This window comes from Meleagris gallopavo, chromosome 9, assembly GCF_905368555.1.
Source record: "Meleagris gallopavo chromosome 9, MGAL_WU_HG_1.1, whole genome shotgun sequence".
In the NCBI taxonomy this organism is placed as follows: Eukaryota; Metazoa; Chordata; class Aves; order Galliformes; family Phasianidae; genus Meleagris; species Meleagris gallopavo.
The window spans coordinates 2,781,215-2,801,325 of record NC_139412.1 but is presented as its reverse complement, the minus strand read 5'-3'; the positions used below and the strand labels follow the sequence as shown (position 1 = coordinate 2,801,325).

The window sequence follows — 20,111 nt, the reverse complement described above, 5'->3', positions numbered from 1 at the left end:
TGGCAGGTGATGAGGCAAGGGAACATGTGAGTAGAAGCAGAGGTCAGGCAGCCTGTTCCCAACAGCACTTCTTCAAAGCCTATTAAAATTCATAATTAACTCTATCATAAAGCAATTCAGGCAGAGCCAGTGCCCAGCTTGAAGGACTTACTGGGAACTGTGACTTATTAAGAAAGCATTGGCAGCGTAGCCCCGGGGCAGGCGGTGCAACTCTGGGAGATGCTTCAAGAGAAATCAGGGCTTTGAGATTAATGCTCATAATTGGATTAGGAGAGATTGTAAACTCACTGCTCAGTCACTGGGAGAGGATATTAGGAGAGCATAACTCACGTCCAGAGGAGTGCAGGCGGCTGTACCCACGGCTGGGGGTAAGTCCTTACAGAAGCAAGCAAACAGCTGAGATGCTTTCATTAAGGGTGGATGGTGACAGGACAAGGGGGAATGGTTTTAAACTGAGACGGGAGGTTTAGGTTGGATATTAGGAGGAAGTTTTTCACACAGGGTGGTGAGGCACTGGAACAGGTTGCCCAAGGAGGCTGTGGATGCCCCATCCCTGCAGGCATTCAAGGCCAGGCTGGATGTGGCTCTGGGCAGCCTGGGCTGCTGGTGACCTGCACACAGCAGTGGGTTGGAACTGGATGAGCATTGTGCTCCTTTGCAACCCAGGCCATTCTATGATTAAGATAGAAAACTTTTTTTCTTCCTACGGACTGATGGCCACCTTTGAGCGGCAGTTGATTAGCGGATTGATGAAAGGTTTGTTAATACATTTCTTAATGTCTGTTGAAGTATTTTTTCTTCTCCTGTTACACGTTGTTATAGAGTCACTGAAGAATGACTCAAACATCGAGGGGCTGCTCCAAAAGTAATGCCTCCTATTTTATTATATTGATGCACAATGTCAGAGGTGGATGTTGGTGGGATGGCAGTAGGGACTGAACCTACCCACCAACAGTCCATGACATTTATGTGTCACTGTGTGACAGATGGTAGCAGAGGTGTGGTCTGACCAAATGGTGCATGGAAATGCACAGGGAATAAAAGTATGCCATTGAAGACCCCCAGTGCAGAAAAAAATGGCACCCACTGGCATTCATCGATGCTGAATGTTTCTGGAGACCAACCAGTGGATGTAGCACAGTGAGATGGTGAGTGGTGAAACATTGTGCAATGTGGGTCACCTCGGTCGGTGCAGGTTTTTACAAGCATGGCGTGCAGCTCTTGTTCATTGCTGGTGAAAATGCACAGCTTGTGGTGATGACTGTGTTGAAAAAGGGTGTTTTCTAGCTGAGAATGTATTCTGTCAAATAATGCCATTGTGTTCTTTGTGGCTGTTGCAATTTCCCTGGAAATAAATAGAAAGCATTACTTTCAGAGTGACCTATGTACGCAGTCATCTCTTGGTAGTGTAGGGCAACTTCAGTTACAGGGCATAGAACCTGTGAAAGTCAGAAAGGGAGCAAGTAGGAAACAGCATTACGATTTTGGTCTCAGCCCATCACTCCCACAGGAACTTCTGCTTTTCTCAGTCAGTAGCCTTAAGGTATCAGGCTATAGCTGAAGTGGTAGCTGACATTTTTATGGGCACTTTTCATCTAAGCAGTGTTTGAGCTGGTCGAGCCCCACCTGTGAGGTGAAACTGGGCCAGATGCTCATGCCTCCTACTGACTGATCTGCTATTCAGCTGTCCCAGCTTTGATCTCATTTTTGGCAAGCAGCTGTTGCTTTTTAGCTGCCTGAGCATGAGAAATGCCGTAGAACTGCATTTTTAAAAATAAGAACAATGCCTTCCCCTCTATTTTGTGTGTGGGTTTAATCTTTAATGCAGCCTATGAATCAGCTTAAATGAAGGTAAAGTGCAAAGTTGTGCAGCTGATGGGCAGCATCCCTGCATCCTTCCATAGTGCATAAGGGACTTCAGGTGTGGGCACCTGTCACTGTGTGCTTTAGGACCTCAGCCTGCACCCATTCCAGGGACAGGGCTCTTATTCAGGCAAATGTGGGCATGGGGACACACTCAGCTTTCAGTTATAGCAAACCTTGGAGGAGGTGGCAGCTTGGTGCTGAGCCCTGGTTGCTCAGCCCAGTGGAAATGGAGGCATTTCTTTGGCTGGGAGCATTTTGCAGCAACACATCCATGAGAACTGCACTCACAAATCCTTTATAGCTCTTCAGTAGCTCCTCAATTCTTCACCCTGGGCTGCTCACATGACCTCACATTTTGGCTCTGGCTACGTAGTGTCCCTTTATGCATGGTAAATGGAATGTTGTTGATTTGTGTGCAAGATGTTGCATCACTTTACCTTCCTAGCCCAGGCTGAAAGGCGCTGGTTGGTGCCAGCACTGCTCTGTGAGCTCCTCCAAAGGGCCAACTTGGCACAGCTGCTATTGAAACGGATTGTACAGAGACTTGTGTGGACCAAGCTGCGGCCATTGTGCTTTTGTAGATCTGTGGGCAGCATTTCCCTCAGGTCCTGCCATGCAAACTTCTTCTTTTGGCAGTGCTAGAAATGGTTGCTGTGTTATCTGGCAATCCTTCTGTCCCTCTATTCCTAGGGCCACATCTGGCCACAGTCAGCAGGGTGAGAGGAGACAGTTACTGCTCCTCTGCCTTTGAGGTTATCTAGTGTGTGGAAGCAGCCTATATAAGAACATCCACAAGCCCAGCTGTACCTGTGAAATTTAACTTACTCTTCCTGGTTTCCCTGACCAACAAGCAGAACATCCCAGTCCATGCTGGGGGAAAACAACCAGGCGAATCTGCTCCTTGCTGGGAGCAGTCGTAGAATCAAAGGTTGGAAAACCCCACCACGATCCTCTGGTCCAACCACCAACCCATTCCCACCATTGCTGGCAATTGCTGAGCAATTGCTACCAGCAATGCCTCATTCAGAGCTGTGATTTTCAGCTGAACTGACAGGATGTGGGCTGACCTCTCAAAGGGTGGATCAGCTCCATCCCACCAGTACTGCTTTTACCTAAAGTCACTTGGGGCAATTTTTTTTTTCTTCTGTGGTGTTTCTGTCTGAGAGCAGCTGTCGTCTGATCAGGTTCTGATCAGAGTGGTGATGTATTGGCCGGGGGGGTGGTGGGGTCACCATCCCTGGAGGTGCTTCAGAGCAGTGAGGATGTGGCACTGAGGGGATGTGGTGATGGGCATGGTGAGGTTAGCTGGATTTGGGGATCTGAGAGGTCTTTTCCAACCTGAATGATTTTATGACCTTAGACAAAAGTTATTTCATGGGAAATAACGCAGAGGATATATCCTGTGGTGAGTAGGAGCCTCACAGTGTTTAAAAAGGCCCCAAGGGGAAGTGAAATCCAAAATTTCCCATTGAATAAAAAGGCGAAGTAATTTGTTTTCATGCTTTTTTTTTTTTTTTCTTCTTTTTTTATCTTCTTCCCACAAATGAAGCTGTACAGCGATCATCAACCCTTGCAGCTTCACCCACCCATTCTGGGCTGCAGAGCCATAGTGCAGGACGTGCAGAGCTGCAGCAGCCACGTGTTAAAGGAGCTGGGAGGTCTGTGACCCCTGCGACCAGCCGGGTGATCAAGGATTTTCCCAGCCAGGCTCCAGCCCTGTGCTTGTCACAGGTCCCATAGCGTGTTGCTGTGATGCTGCCCCTGTGCTGTTAGCGGCTGGCCTGCAGCCAAGCAGAACAGCACCAGCAATTAGCTGGAACCAGTGGGTTTCCACAAAACCCTTCCGTTTGCACAAAGCAGGATTCTCCCAGCAGGATCCATCCGTCTCGTGGCAGGAAAATCCCTCCGCTGCTGGTGTGGGGCTGTTTACTATATCCCACATGTGCAACGTGCTTGTTTTGCTGTCTGGAGGGGATGTCGAGCCAGATTTCTGCAGTGGGCAGTGAGCAAGTGGTGTTTTTCCTCTTCCTTTTTCTTCATGTGCATCCTATGCACAGAATGCTCCCAGGCAGGCTGCTTGGATGCGACTGCTTGAAACTCTCTCTCTAGAACCAGGAACATATGCGAGGCTTTTCCTTTCATTTTCCTGCTCCAGTTTTCTTTTTTTACAGCTGGTAAATACCTTTTTCTTACGCGTTACCTGGCTCGGAGGAAGATCCAGAGCTGCTGCGGGTAAGCTGTGATCGGCACTAAATATCACTCAGCTGCAATTAAGCTAATGGGAGTGGGATGTCTGCTTTTCTGTGCTGCTGTGCGCTGTTGAAACTCAACATGCCTTTGCAGACGTAGGACAGATTAATGATTTCTGTTCACCGGTGCTCCTATATGAATTATTTGGAAAAGTCTCCCCATACTTCTCATTTTTTTGTAGTGGAAACGATGTTTGTGTTCTTGAAATAATTTTGGCTGCTCAGAGTCATTCGTGCTAGTTTCACATGAATGTGCATAAGAACTTCTTCACGGTGAGGTGACGGAGCACTGGAACAGGCTGCCCAGGGAGGTTGTGGAGTCTCCTTCTCTGGAGATATTCAAGTCTCGCCTGGACGCCTACCTGTGCGACCTGGTGTAGGGAACCTGCTTTGGCAGGGGGGTTGGTCTCGATGATCTCTAGAGGTCCCTTCCAACCCCTACAATTCTGTGATTCTGAGAGCTGGAGGTTGTGCTGGCATAGTGGGTTGAAGATGGGCACAATTATACTTCTTTTTGGTATTTACACCACTGCTGCTGGAAGCATCCCATCCCCTGTGAGCTATTCCCAAATCCTTCCTGTGCTCATTCCCAACATAAGGATGTTTTCATTATATGAGAATCTTCAAATATTATATAATAATATTATAATTATAATATATAATAATAATATAATTAACGGTATCTAGGCTTGTCCTAAATGAAGGTGGGCTCACTAGGAGTGCTGCCAGCTGATGTTGCTGAGGTTTCTGTTCCTGGACAAGTAGATTTCTGGATTAATGCTTGCTCTTTTGGGTGCAGGGAGGTGGGTGCCAATTTATTGACGTCTGCAGAGGGCAGATCCATCCAGCAATTTTTGAGTGCTTTCTTTATCATTATCATTATTATATAAATTATCGTTATTATTTAAATAACTGGTTTTGTTTGTTCAGCACTGGGCCAAACTTCTGCCTTTGTTGAAACACTCAGCAAAGTGAGTGTGTGAGGTGCAGGGATTCGGGCTGCTGGTAGTCATCTCTGGTCACCATTTGGGATATGAAGAGACACAGAGAGCAGATCAGCACTCTGCACCCTCCAAAAGCCCTAGAGCTGCAGGAAAACCACCTCTCCCAAGGGCAGATCTGTATTCCCAGGGATGCAGAGCTCGGGGATGGAAGGCCAAGCTGTGATAATGGTGGAACCTTGCAAGGTTGGGGCAGTAATAGCTGAGTCCTGTGCATATAGCTCCCACTGCACAGTGGTGGTGTTGGGAGGCAGAGAGGGCTCTGCTTTCGTAACGACTCCTTTTAAAGTTTATATAATTCTCAAGCAACTCAAGAATGGAACTAATTAGTGCTGTCTCGGGAAGTCTGGTGCGTTGAGCTAGAAAGAACAAAGTATGCAGAGACAATGCAAATCTGCTTCTGAAGATAAACACTGATGGGGAAATATTAGGCTGGAGGGGAGTGGGGATGCAGTGTGACACCGGGCAGCCATTGTACATACAATGGGCTGAGTGTGGTCCAAATTGCTCCTGAGTGTGGGGCAGGATGGGATGATTCCCCCAGTAATTAGTAATAGAATGTTCTTGGAAGCCTGGCTGCTGAGCATCGTGTGTGCTGCTCCCAACTAGTGGAGAGAGGCTTTTATGGAGAGTACTGGTTTGCCCTGGGAACCAGCTGGCTGATCCCAGCTCACGGGCAGCAAATTGTAGCCCCGTGTTGAAAAGCTGCTGCTCCTTAACACCGGGCTGGGGGGTCTTTTATTGTCTAGCATAAATGAACAAAGTAACTGGATCAAATCCAATTGCTGGAGATAAACAAGAATTCAAGCAGGAAAAGCTTATAACCCCTCCTAGCCTGTAAATGTCTCCCAGGATGGCTGCAGCTGGCCCAGAGGCAAGAGGAGCCTTGCTGGGTGTCTGAGGTTGTGTTTTCTGAATATTTATCATTGGAGAGTCCTGGCACTGGGCTAAGCCTTCTTCAAGGGAGCCATCACAGGGAGCATGCTGTGCTGGGGTCAGGAAGTGCAGCTCAGACTGGGTTCAGCTCCATCAGCACTGTGCACAGATTGCTGGCGGACTCCTTGCACGTGGAGGGATCTCCAGATGAGCTGCAGTCACAGCTGTAAGGCTGGAAGGCTTTGGGCTTTCCTAAGGTACCTCTTGATGAACCCTTCTCAGTTTCCCCCAGACACCCATTGCCCAGCTGCAGCATTGGCCTTGTCACCTCATCTCCTGCTCAGAGATATCACAGACCCTTCCAGTTCCAAAATGAATTTGTTATTTCTTTTGCATTTCGTTTCTTTTCTCCTTTCTCCCTGGCTATCTTTGCCATCAGCCAGTTCCCACTTGTTGCTCTGCCAGCTCTCTATCTCAGTGCTTCTCCTCACCCCCAGTGTGTCTGCAGGCAGGCAGAGCTCTGGCATGCTGGGCCGCACTCCCAGTCCCCTTCCATCCTGCAGCCACCTGTGCTCTCCTCTCTGCTCTGCAAAAATCACAGCCCCCAGCTGTGCCAGACCCTGGGCTGTATAACACAGACACACTCAGACAGCTGCCATTCCTTCCTCGAGATGTCCAAAGCGGGGATAGTTCCAGTCAGAAGCCATCAGCAGACAGACAGGGAAAACAGGCCTGCAATCAGCACGAGGGTAAATATTGACAGTGGGCACTGCTGGAGAGCTCCTTTTCTTACTTCCCGCACTCCTGTGGAAGCTACAAGTGTTTATTTATCAGTGCAAAGGAGAGATCTTTTTTGCAACATCCAGCCTGGTGCTCCTCTATCCCAGCACGTCTCCCCTGTGCCCTGCTCTGTGCAATTCCCATTGCTTTCCTGGAGGCGACAGGTCTGCTTTGCATCACTGATCCTCTTATTCTGGCACCCTGGAAAGAGCTCTACTAAAACAAGTTGTGCAACTCGCCTCCCTGAAGCACGAGGCAATTAAGAGGCTTTTATAAGTCATTGATTTTCCTTCTCACTGGCAATTGCAGAACCATCGCTTTCAATCAGATGAGACGCGCTGTTCGATAACCAAACGTTCTGCTCATTGCTGGAGCCTTTTATTTTTTATTTCATGCCATAGGAAGCGACTTATTAACGCGGTTCTGTATCGAAAACTTGAAAGCTTTTATTCTGAGCGATCAGATCCCAGTGCTTTAACACAGGAAGGCAGCAGATCGTCTGACAAGCCCAATTTGGCACAACAGGGACGAGACTGCATCATATGTTTCAACCAGAAAGCACTTAAGCACTTGGCCCATTTATCTGCCTTGTCTCCAGCAATGAGATCTTTGCTGACTGCCTTGCCGTTTGCAATGAGAGATCTTCCTTTATTTCCTTGAACAAAAATGGGTTTGTACAGAACACACGTGCAGGGCTGCTGGTGAGCATCCTGGTGCCACAGCATCTGCAGTGATGCCATGTTTTGGCTTTGGGATGAAAGCCATGTCATCGTCACACTGATGTAGCGGTTATTGGTGAGCAATGCTGTGCAGAGCCCGGGATATTTTGGAATTTCAGCATCTTCCGCTGCCCTGCTAGTGAGGGGGCACAGAGCCAGGGTGGCTGGCCCAAGCTGCCCAAAGGAGCATCCCATGTCATATGGGATCATGGGAAACCATGAAACCAAAGGCAGCTGGCAGTGAGCTGCCACTGCTCAGGGACTGCTGGGCATTGGGTAGTGGCTGGTGAGCAACTGCATTGAGCATCATTTAAAAATATATATAAAGTTTCCCAGTGCATTTCTTCATTTGGATGGGAGCATGCTGAGCTCTCAGCCCATAGAGCTACAGATAAATGCTGGGCCACCTCACACTGTGCGGGCAGCACCTTGGCTCTGCATTGCTGCAAAGAGGAGAACAGGTATACCAGCGTTACAGTGCATGAAGGAAAAGAGAAACGTCCTGAACTTGCAGAGGGGGCCCAATTTGAGCAGCAGGTTTGTGCAGATGCCTTTCAGTGCTGCTGCTCCTCCCTGCGTGCTCCAGCACTGCTGAGCTGGGGCCAAGCCGGCGGCTGTGTCGGAGCCTCTGCTATTGCTTTTTTCCAACCTAATTTTCTCAGGAACTGACCCAGTTCTGGCACTTTGGGAACTGGCATTCTCCCTTGCTGGTGAATACTTCTCATCTGTTTCGGATGATCAGTCCAGTGTGACCTTTTCTGCTAAAACAGCTTACACAATGAAAACGCATCAGTGTTAAATTCTAACATTGCATAACTCTGAAAGCAAGACCGTGCATTTACCAGCATGAAGGAGGCTTTTTTCCCCTCGCTTTGTAGGAACTGAGAAGGAAACAGCTAGAGCTGTGTGACTGCAATGAAAGGGGAACCTCCCCAAAGCTCCCATCTCCTCCCTACAAAATCAAAGGGTGATATAGGGGTTGTACCACCCACTGCTGCTTTTTGTTGCTTCAGAAAGAAGAAAAACTGTCATTCAGCTCTGGGATGGTGGCCAACCATGAGCAAGACCTCATAGTCTGTGGGGCCATTTCCCAGTTCAGGACAGGCATCTTGCTGTGTGTGCTCACTGCAGAATGGGGAGGATCCTATCTTTGCTGCTTTGGAACATTCCCACTGACTCCAGCTGGGGAGCAATTCCAACAGTGATACCATCAGCCCTGCACAAGTGTTTTGAGGGTTGTTTTCCTACCAAGAATCCCTCCTCCTGTTCCTTGTGCTGTTGCTCCTTTTCCATAGGATGATTTCACCATTTCTCAATATTTCTAAATTTGCTGCAAGATGATGTGTGCTGTGGCCCAGGGCTTGTCAGGGCAGCTCTGCATCTGAAACATCATTCTTTGTCCCACCTGGAAGGGAGCTGAACCACCCACTTATTACTTGCCATGACCTGGGCTGATCCCTCAGCATAGCAGCAGGAATCACAAGACTTTTTTTTTTTTTTTTTTTTTCCTCCTAGAGGACAGTAATGTGTACTTGGCAGCAGAGCTTTTATAAGGAGGCAAATCAAGGGTGGTGGTGGTACCTGTTCCTTGTAAGGATGTGGGGGGCTGCACCTTTGGTGAGGTGCAAGAGGGGCTGAGCTGTGGGAGTGGTGCTGCATTGGCACAGCTGCCCAGAGGGTGGTGGGGTCACCATCCCTGGAGGTGCTCCAGAACCATGGGATGTGGCACTGAGGGATGTGGTCATGAGCATGGTGGGGTGGGCTGGGGTTGAACCTGGGGATCTCAGCAGTCTTTTCCAACCTGAATGATTCAGGGCTGCCCTTGCAGGATGGCAGTTGGACCACATGTGCTCTGCCTGGGGATGATGCTTGTAGGTGCTGGGGACAGGCTGTACTCATTGTGCAGTTTTGGTTTTTGTTTTAATGAGTCACTAAGATATATAAACATATCTCTGACCTAATGAGTTCAGTTAGCACCTACACCTCATAAATCATAGCAGTGTCCTGCCAGCTGCGGCTTAATAAGGCTCCTGACTGCGTGGGAAATGCTATGACACTGCAAAGTGATATCTGATCCCTGAAGTGAACAGACTGAGCTCTTTAAAAACCTCCACTGCTGTAAGAAATGCAAAGTTCTGAGCAGAGCAGCCTCAGGGCTACGAGGAGCTCAGCATTCAGAGACAGAGGTCCAGGTAAGAGCACTTCCCTTATATGAAATCTTTCTGTGCAACCCATCTGTTTTTCTTTGCCTTGTGAAAACGTGTGGATGTGTTTGAATTAACCACCACTGGAAGCTGAAAAGAAAATCTTCCTCCACTTGGACTCACGCTCAGTGCTTTGGATGCTGTAATCCATCAGTGGTGAGCTATGTCTGCTGTCTTCCCAGCTCTGAAGCCAGCTCTCATCACCATAGCACCTTTTTGCTGAACTATGAGACCTTTCAGAGGCAGAGGCTGATGCCTACATCCCATGGTAGGGTTGGTAAGGATACAAGCCCACGTCCTATTTGGTATCCTACAAGCTAATTCCAGTCATTTCTTCTGGCAGGAGCTTGTTCTCTCTTGTTTCAGAGTAAAACAGAAACATGACCAGCACTGTTTACAGGCGTGTGGAGCACTTGGGAGGGTTTGGTGTTTGTTTGAGTTGAAAATTAGCTGGTGAAACTGTTGTGTATTTTTGACTGCTGCCATGTGTTCCCAGTTAGAATTTCTGCTTAATTCAAGCTCCCTCCCTCTTGTCCTCCAGCGCGCCTTGATCCTCTTCTCTGTGTTCTGTGGGATGGAGTCGGGGTTGGCTTGGATTTCCCAAGCTCAGACCCCAGTTATGGGCAGTGGCTGGGGGTGAGGAGTGGGCATGGCCAAGGGCTGCCCCAGGGCTGCCATCAGAAAGGGGGATGTGGGCTGCAGCCTAAACAGCTGTGGGCTGTGCTGTGTGCTCTGTGCTTTGCTCTGTGCATCTCTACTTCTAGCTAATCTGTTCCTATGCTTGTACCTGTATGGAAATGTGAAAGAGATATGTGTAAGTCTCCCCAGTGGTAATGCTGGAAACAGCAACAGATACAAAGAGCACAATAGCACTGTTTGGTAGAGCATGTTCTCAGCTACAAACCACTCCTTATTAACTTAATATCTTAATAACTTTAATAGCCACTGCTATTAGTTAGGTGTTTTTGTCAGTGATGAACAAGAGCTGCACGCTGCACTTATAAGCACTTGCACAAGCAGAGGTCATAGTGCCATAGTCACCGTGCCACTGCTGGAACGTGGCATGCACCTCTCACTGTGCCACATCCACTGGTTGGGTGCCATAAACATTCATCAGGTGCTGAGGAATATCAATGGGTGCTGGTTTTTTTCACGTGGGCAGGTTCATCCTTTGCTGCAATCCCACCAACATCCGCCTCTGACATTGTGGGCTGATGTCACAAAACAGGAGGCATTACTTTCAGAGCAGCCCGGTTCAGAGGGGCTGAGTGATGTCCGTGTGTTGGAGAAGGGTGTTCTGGTTTGGGGGTTTCTAATGGGAGTGTCTCTACACGGAGGTGCTGTTGAGAGCTGTGTGCTCTCCCCCAGCTCCTTCCCCAGAGCTGTGCCGTGCACAGCCTGGAAAACTGCTGATTGACTTTCATTTGCAGAATGCTATTAGCAAGCCAGAAACTATTTCAAACAAAGCCAAAATCTCAACCATGTGTTGTCATCCCCAGAATTATTACACTCATCAGGAAAGAGGAAAAAAAAACCCAATAATAATAATTCAGAAAAACCCCTCTGGGAAATGATGAATCAGTAAACAAGTAAAAGGCGACTGTCATCTGTGTGCACCCTGCAGAGGGAATTCCGCAGCCCCACCGCAGTGATAGAAGCCTTTCACCACCACGATGCTGCATCAAAGGGCTCCTCCAGCACCGGCGATGGCTCTGCAGCCCATCTCCCTCCTCTCCCTGGTGTTGGCGTGGGGCTGCGTGGCCTCTTCCTCCCCCTGGCATACAGCAGGTAAGCCCACTGGCAGCCACCTGGGCTTGGGATGGTGTTGGACTCTGCGTGGTTTTGTTATGGCAAGGGGTGGGTTTATGAATGGGCAGTTTAGTGAGGTGTTTTCACAAGTGGCTTCAAAGGGAGCAGAAAGTGCCTTGGGTGAACTGTCAGCAGAGTGTTAATGTAAGGCTGGCATTTACAAACACCATGTGGTGCACAGTGATCCCAGCTGTGTGTGTGTGGGGAGGGTAAAACACAGGGTTTATTTATAATGTAAGAAGTGCTACTCAGTGAGCTGTTGGCCTCAGCAGTGGCATCTGAAGCACTAATACGGGCACTGCCCTTCAAACAGTCTCCTTGCACGGTGCTGGGATGCAACCATCCCGTGTGATGGTGGTGGCTGCTGCATTGCACTGCTTTGCTGCCACAGAGGTGATGCTGCAGGGAGAGCCAACAGCAGCCAGCTGAGGGATGGGGTGGCTGTGCAGTGAGATGGCTGCAGGATGGGGTGGCTGTGTGATGGGGTGGCTGTACAGTTGGGAGGCCATGCAATGGGATGGCTGCGGGATGGAATGGCTGCGGGATGGGATGGTTGTGCGGTGGGGTGGTGGTGCACTGGGTTACCTGCAGGACAGGTGTGGCTACGGGGCAGAATGGCTGTGGGATGAGATGGCTATGTGATGGGGTGGCTGTGCAATGAGATGGTTGTTTGATGGGGTGGCTCCAGAGTTGTCCAGCACATCAGGATATGATTCAGCACAGTGCAAATTGTGTCCAGAAGAAAGGAGTTCTGCAGGAAACACTGAGGAGCAGCTTTCATTCAAAGCTGGATGACACAGTCCTATGTCCTGCATGGAGAATGTGAGTGAGACCTGTGCCTTCTGGAATAGAGTCATATTGAATCATTCAGGGTGGAAAAGATTGCTAAGATCATCTAGACAAGATCATCTAAGAATGTAATAATGAGAAGCTCCGCAAGAGGCAGCGCTGATGTTTAATAAGGAGTTGAGTTCTGGAATGCAACGTCCAGAAAGCAACGTCCCAAAACAAAGCTTTTTCATTCTGTCTGAACTTTAATTATTATCAAAATTTCTTTTGGAAAAATTACTTGTTATTGTTTCAAAAAGGCGTGGCTGAGCAGAAAAAGATCAGGATGGAAACAAATTTTAGAATGTTATTGTTTCTGGACAGACAGAAATTCCGCTTCGAACCAATCCAGGGCTCTCTTGGAAGTTATGTCTGGATTCCCAAACAAAGGCAAGTTGCTCTGTTTGCACGGCAGTGAGACAACCTCTGCCCATGCAGGAGAAGGCTCCCAGCCCTGCCCACTACAAGGGCCATGTCCCACTGGTCCTGGAGCTGCCACAGTCCCACTGCCACCCTCTGAACTCTCTGTGCTGGGCTTGGAGCTGCTAGGAGGCAAAAACATTGTGCTTGTTATATAAAAATGCATCAAAGCTCATTGTTTTCCTCCAAATCATTAGAATCTATTGTTCCTTACCCCGGCACCTCCCTACATATGTTAATGTGATATTTGACATTGACACCTAACACAACAGCTGGTCTCTCAGACCAAAGCTTCACTGCTGGGAAGTGTGGGAGCTGAAGACTGCAATGGTCATCACTGGGAGGGCTTCCTCAGAAGTAATCAGTGATGTTCCCTGCCAACTTTCTAAAGAGGACACGTGATGGCAATGCTGGATTGACCTGGCCAAAGGAGGACTCCAAAGCACCGTGAAGAAAACACATCATGCCATGCACATGGAAGCACCCAAATGGGTAATACCACCTCCAGACAGCGTATGCACAGAAAAAACCACCTGTTTCACACAGTGACTTTGTCTGAACTGATAAAACAGAATGAGCTCAATGGCTTTCATTGTGTGAACGACGTTCTCCAGGCAGAGCTTTGAGGCAGCGTGTCTTAGTAACCCCAAGCAAATGGAAGACTTGAAAGGTCACAGTGGTACTACAGTATTATTTAGGACGCCTCTAAAGGGATTGACAAAGATACTGTGGCATTCTTATGCCTCTTTGATGCCCATTGGGTTTTGAGTGGGCAGGAAGAGAGGCTGTATGTGTATGGTTGAGGGCAGGTAGTTACACACACAGGACTGGATCTGAACCAGCTATGTTCCCCTTCACACCCACAGCAGTCTTGATTTCATCATGTTTATTGTTTTTTTTTTTGTTTGTTTGTTTTTGATGTTGTTGTTATTTTGAACCAACATCCCTTTTACTCCCTGCTTTGTTCCCCAATGCAGTTGCTCCCCCCCTAGACCTTCAGATCACTGATCCTGGGCTTTTAGGTTCTCTCGATATAGAGTGGAAACCTCCACCCAACGTACAGACCTCCAATGAATGCACAGTGAAATACAAGTGTGAATACCGTAACACTGGCGACAGAGAATGGAAGGTGAGAGAACGCACAGCTTTATCCTCCTAGATTGCTGTTGCTCCTTTATTTCTTGCACAGTTTATATATGCATTTAAAGCACCAGCAGGACTGGTAAAGCAGCACTTCCAAGTGCCATTCCACACGATCAGTTCCTGGAAGTGTTTGCCAAAGAGGAGCGTGCTCTGCAATTCCTCAGCAGCAACAGTCAGAGTTGGAAAAGGGCTGTTTCTGTCGCAAGTGTGCTGCTTGCTGCAAAAATAATCCACTGATATCAGTGTCATCCCTTGTCATAAAAGGCGCTGCACGTTTTAGAAAGTCTTTGTTTATAAGGTCTTGAACTCAGGCAGTGTCACATCATTAAGGATGTAGCATGGTAAATAAATACAAGATTAAGTTCCATTAATTATCCTAATGGTTAAACATTTGCTATATTCAGAAGAGTGTTATTAATCACTGTTTCCTTCTGTGTTTTAGATAAGTTTGACTCCAGCTCAGCTCTGTGATAAGATAGTCAGCCTTAGCTTGTAGATGTGTAGATGTAAATAGATGTGGGTTTGCCAGAATTCTGTGGGAGCCTTTGGGAGAGGAAAGCTGCCAGAGGGGTTGGAGGGAAGAGGAGAAACCCTCCGTGTGGTTGGTGCAAGGTACTGGGGAGCACCGAGAGATATGACAGGGATATGTGCAGATTCCTGCCTTGTGTTTGTAACTGCTGTTTAATAATGAAAAAAAAAAAAAAAAAAAAAAGAGAATGTAGGTTAAAAAAAAAAAAAAGTCAGAATTCTCCAGGTCATAATCAAAGTGTCTGCAAGGCAGAGCCAAAAGGGAGGAAATAGCACATCTTGTACCTTGTAAAAATGCTGGATAAGGTTATGAAGAAACATTGACTTTAAAAAACAACCCGTGGGACTATCGAGGAATCCATCATCAACAATGTCTAGCAGAAGGATGTGGCTCAGCAGGGCTCTGACACTCTGAGACTGCTGACCAAAACCTGAGTGTGGGCTGCAGTACCTCTTGCAGCAAACACGTTGACTCTGCAGCCCATCATTTCTGTCCTGGTTGGGTCTGTGCAACCCCTTCTCCCTCTTCATTTGCTGCAACTTCACCCAGCTTACTTTTGTCCTGTGTAAAAGAAGGGAGATGGAGCCTTCTCCCAGCCTTCATCCCCAGTCTGGGCTTCCTTTTTCTGGGGTGGAAGGGAGGATTCACAGGGAGGATGGGCAGCCCAAGCAGAAGCACTGGGCTGTACAAGTGCTGGAATAGCACTGGGCAGGAGAAGCAAGATAGAAATGGAAAGGAAGATGAAAGCACCCAGGTGAGCCTACCAGCAGCCATGGTGCAATGGTGGCTAACTCTTCAGCTCAGCAACAAGAGGTGCTTATAAAATCTGTCTTTCAACCAGGTTATTTTTACTAGGAAACTAAAACTCAGAGTTGGATTTGACCTCAGCAGGACTGCTGAAGTGAAGGTCCAGACCCTGCTCAAAGGATGGTGTACCAACGACGTGGAGGTTCAGAGTGAATGGGTTTATGCCACCTTTCGGGTCCCACTGCAAGGTTAGGAGCAGCCTTCCTACTTTTTGACCCCACCACCTCCCGTGATCTTTTTTTTTTTTGTCTTGACTGAGGCACACTATTGTTCAAAGCTGTACAATGATATTTCTGGCTGACACTTGGCTACACAGTCATTATTTTCTTCTCGTTTGGCAGGGAAACTGGAAACTGAGGTTCAGAATTTTCATTGCGTCTATCATGACTGGGAATACCTCAGGTGCACATGGCAACCAGGTCTCCTTGCTCCTCGTGGTGTAAATTATAGACTATACTATTGGTATGTATCAGCGAAATAGAATAATATCCAGTCAGCAATTGAGCGAACCACTCTTGGAATCACTCAGCATACTTCAATGCCATGGAAAATGCCATGGGAGTAGTAATAATGCATGTTTCTCAGTTATTTCTATTGTTTTTTAACTTTTTTTTTTTTCCTGCAAGAAAAACAAAGCCAGAACTATGTGTTTTGCAATATAACTTGTGCTTCATTTCCTGGGATGTTACGGTGAGAATGATGGGCCATTGGGTTTTGTGACTTTGGGCTATTTGTAGAGAAAAGCATAGCTGCAGCTATTTAAAAATAGTTTCTGTGCGGCTCTTGGAAATATTCTTCAAAGCAGAAACACCAAATTTACAAACTACTTGGAGAAAACCATGGAAAATTTCACTGTTTGTTGCTGAAAACAAACCAACCCCAATTCCACAAAAATAAAAATCAAAATCAACAAACCTGCTGTTATTTAACTGCCTGTAACCAAAGCAGGCATTTGGATCTTAGTCCTGTTTTATAATGAGGATGGGTGGAAACACAGCTTTGCTGTCCTTTGATCCCTGGGAGTTAATTTTCATAGTACTACCATATGATTTCTTTCCCCACGTAATGACGTGCTTTGCAGAGAGACTTTCATTAGGAGCAGAGTACAGAGGCCAGACCCAGCTCTGCCTCAATGGCACCAACCCAACAAGAGTCACGTAAGGCAATGGGAAGCCCCACGTGGCATTAGCAGCATGGGGACTGCATTGGGGAGTAACCTCCAGAGCCAGGAGGTGGTTTGGGTTGCTTTTGCACAATCACTACTGATCCCTCGGGTTTCCATTACAATTAGCTGTTTTTTCCCCTCCTCCCCACACTTTTCCCATAGCAGGAAGGATGCACAACGCTGTGCTTTGGTGGGTAGGGCAGGCAGGACAAAAGGGATGCTCATGGTTTAAGTCCATTTGCTCCTATCTAATTGTCCTTAAAAAAAAAGAAAAAATTAGAAAAAGGCTTTAACCCAAACTAACTTCTATTGCTTTGATTGCCTTTTTTTATGTTTTCCTGCTAGGTATGAGGGTCTGGAGCACGCAGTGCAGTGCGACAACTATATCCAGGATCATGGTATAAACATGGGCTGCATGCTGCAAAACCTGAGCCAGGCAGAATACAAAGACCTGAGCATCTGTGTCAATGGGTCAGTGGCAGCCACCTCACTGAGGCCTCTGTATGCCACCCTGCGCCTTCACAACCTGGGTAAGGCTGGTGGGAGGGCAGCAGAGCTTGGGGGACCTGCGTGGCCACTGAAGGCCCATGGCTTGCATGAGGGGCTCAAACTAACGTGTGCTCTTGCAAATGGAGAAGGGGACGTGCATTGCTGGACTTGATTCTCCAGCAGTGTTTTCAGGAGGTGATGCTGCTCAGTGCTCAGGTCACTAGGTGCTGCTGAGTGCCTTGCTTGGCATTGGATGACTCCACATCAGTGAGCTGCTGGGCAGAGAGCAGAGCAATTATGGGTTTTTTAGTCCCAGCAGCACAAGTGCAGATGTGGCTTGATTTCCTCCTGCTGAAATTGAAGCCACTGCTCTGCTCCTGCAAGCACAGGAGAGCTCTGCAGGCATTGCTGCTGAAAGCAAGCCAGGGGCAGGGGAGAGTCAGGTGCAAGGTGCAGTGTTGCCAGAGCCATGGGACCAAAAAGCAAAGGTGGGTTTCAAGCCCCCCACACCCTGCTACAAATGGGGAAACAAAGCAAAATGCAGCTAAAGACACGATCTGATACACATGCTAGCTCTTTGCTATGGGCATTTCCTGTGCTGATGCATTCCATTGAATCATTTGAGTTGGAATGGACCCTTAATGGCCATCTGGTCCAACTCCTGCACTGAGCAGGAACAGCCACAGCTCCATTAGGTGTTTGGAGCAACATTTACCCACGTGTAACTGTCAGGGGATAAATGGGTTATCCTCCTGGGTTAATTAGCAGGATTTCTGGATTCAATTAGGGATGTCGTGTTCTCCTATATGGCTTTGGGCACATGGCATGAAGGATGCAGTGTCAGGACAACACAACAGCAATGATGCACTGCAGGGGTCCAGGCTGCCCTGTGAGAACAGCGTGCCAAACACATCATTTGGCCATCAGCCCTGTCTACGCATCCAGATAAAAACAACCAACCCAGCCTCCAAGTGCAGCCTTTGCTCCTGTAGCATCGTGACAGTCCAAAACCCCATCAAACCCCACCAGTGGGAGCATGGGACAAAACCTGGTGGTGATTACCCAAACCCATTCTCACCAGGTTGGTGGCACCTCCTGACTTCCTCTTCTCTTTCCTCCCCTAGCCAAGCCCTCGCCCCCCCAGCAGCTGGTGGTCTCCATGTCTGCAGCTGAGGAGCTCCGTGTGACATGGAGCCCACCTGGTGGCCAAACACCCCCCCAGTGCCTGGAGTACGAGGTGCAGCTGGCAGAGGAGCAGAGGGAGGCCAAGGCTGCCTGGGCGGTAGGGAGCACGCAGGGCTGCAAGCAGCCTGCTGCGGGGTGGGGAGGTGGGGTCTGTGTGTATATATGGCCTCTACAGAACGTGGTTTGGTTTGGTTTGTTTCCTTGCATCTGGTAGCACAACATGATCCAGTGAAAGGGTGAACGCTCAGCGCTCCAGAGAAGCGACCTGGGACACAGCATATGTTGATGCATAGGGCTTTTTCCTTCTGTGTTATTCAGTTATGGTTTTAATAGCAAGAATCATTCAGTTGTAGGGGATGGTTGGAGGACATGCTCTTTAAGTGTCGCATTCTACCATAGCTAGCTTCACAAATGATCAGATACAAACAGTGACCGTACACAGAGGGGCCCCATGAGTGTCTGTGCTTTCAGGAGGCTCAGCTCCATAATAACTACCAATACTGGATGGTCCAAAGCTATCAAGAAACCTTTCAAAACTGCCAAAACGTAACCCAAGGATTTGCAAAGCTTGTTCAGCAGCTTCAGGCCATGCCAGATGGCTGCTCAGAACTCCTCACTGCTCTCCGTTTTCTTTTTCAGTCCATGTCCACCCAAGTGGAAACCGTTTTCACCATCTCCAGAGCAAATCAGAGCCGTGTTTCTTGTGTCCGTGTCAGAGGGAGAACAAACAGTTTCTGTGCTGATGAAGGCTTCTGGAGTGAATGGACACAGGAGTGCTTCTCTGGTAGGGAACCAACAGCTGTCAGTTTTTGTCTGTAGTGAAAAAATTAATATACTTAGGGTAAGAGATCACTTGAAGGCATGGGGCCCAAGATTTTAAAAAGCAACACAACCTGTTCTGCAAGATAGGAACTTCTTATTTGTTATTATTTCTCTCTACAGTAACCAGAAAAGAAGTCAAGCAGCTATTTATCCTCATTCCAGTCATCCTGGGGTTGTCAAGTAGCCTCTTAATATTTACGTTGATTGGCCAGTGCAAGAAAAGGTAAGTGCTAGAGCGGCCTGTCCATGCAGTGTGCTCTTAGGTCTCAGCCTATGGGTATAAATAAAACAATATACAAGATTACTAGGAGACAAGCACATATCAACAGATGAGCTATAATCAGATACTAAACAACATTTTATGTTGAGGAAACAGCTTTACAAGTGTGACCATTTCTGCCTCCCAACAAGCCATAAATGTAGTATGAGAAACCAGACTGCTATTAAATGCAGAAGTTACACGTAAAGCAGCAGAAATAATGCCATTATTTTGCCCCAAAGTGTAGACGCTAGTGATAAACCTGTGGCAAGCAAATGCTTCCTGTATTGGCACTGTGATGAGGCAATGTGTGATGGGGATGCCATCGTCCACCTTGGTGCTGGCAGTGACCTTCTGTTCCCATTGCAGATCCCCAGCAGGAAAACCATTGCACACGTTGGTGGGATGCTAAGTGCACCCATGGCTGCTGTGTTTGATGGGCTGCTCTCACATCATCCCAAGGACAGCCAAGAAGCCTGGAGCTTTGTAGGCCAGCGTGGGTCTCCCCTGTGCTGTGTGAGGCTGGCAGTCACAATGCAATCCTCAACAGGCCCAGGAGAACACGGGAGGAGCTGTAAACTGACTGGAGCAAACTGTTTCTAATAACAAGGCAAAGCAGAAAAAGGAGGCATGGAAATTGTGATGAATAAAGATAAATAGAACCCGCAGAGCAACATGTTATTTGTTTAGTAATTTATTTTAAGGACTCCAGGAAGCTGTATAGCAGGGCATACACTGAAGCTTGGTACCCAAACGCTGGGTACCAAGGCCTGCATGCATCTCCTCACCAGTCCTTTCTTCCCTTTGCTGCTGTGCCTGAGCTAATTGCAATTGTTTCATTAACTGTTATGCCTCAGCTGCTGCAAAGCTGAAGTGGAGAGAGAGCATGAGAGAAACTTTAGCTACAGCACTCCCAACCACTGCAAGGGATGTGGTTACGAGGAGAAGTGGAAGGTTATT

At 47.9% G+C, this 20,111-nt stretch overlaps 1 protein-coding gene across 5 annotated transcripts; it reads left to right on the top strand.

Annotated features, from left to right (window-relative positions):
• The first annotated feature begins 3,776 nt into the window (after positions 1-3,776).
• Positions 3,777-19,825, top strand: IL13RA2 (interleukin 13 receptor subunit alpha 2). Of its 5 annotated transcripts, none has more exons than XM_085230586.1 (10): positions 3,777-4,098; positions 11,320-11,483; positions 13,730-13,881; positions 15,266-15,419; positions 15,573-15,693; positions 16,742-16,926; positions 18,010-18,167; positions 18,710-18,854; positions 19,013-19,115; positions 19,521-19,825. In XM_085230586.1, exons 2-10 carry the CDS (start codon positions 11,369-11,371, stop codon positions 19,561-19,563), a joined length of 1,176 nt encoding a protein of 391 aa, XP_085086712.1. In that variant the 5' UTR covers positions 3,777-4,098; positions 11,320-11,368; the 3' UTR covers positions 19,564-19,825. The 5 variants fall into 5 exon arrangements, with proteins under 5 accessions (XP_085086712.1, XP_085086711.1, XP_085086713.1 ...); XM_085230585.1 differs by having other exon boundaries at positions 11,195-11,483; XM_085230587.1 differs by lacking the exon at positions 3,777-4,098 and adding an exon at positions 9,470-9,683 and having other exon boundaries at positions 13,775-13,881.
• The last annotated feature ends 286 nt before the right edge of the window (positions 19,826-20,111 follow it).

What these genes read in the sequence shown, in the direction of transcription:
- IL13RA2 (XM_085230586.1), top strand. Translation starts at nt 11,369, where the DNA reads ATGCTGCATCAAAGGGCTCCTCCAGCACCGGCGATGGCTCTGCAGCCC. An exon ending in CTGGCGACAGAGAATGGAAG is followed by an intron (nt 13,882 to 15,265) that starts GTGAGAGAACGC and finishes TCTTTCAACCAG; the next exon opens with GTTATTTTTACTAGGAAACT. An exon ending in CCTGCGCCTTCACAACCTGG is followed by an intron (nt 16,927 to 18,009) that starts GTAAGGCTGGTG and finishes TTCCTCCCCTAG; the next exon opens with CCAAGCCCTCGCCCCCCCAG.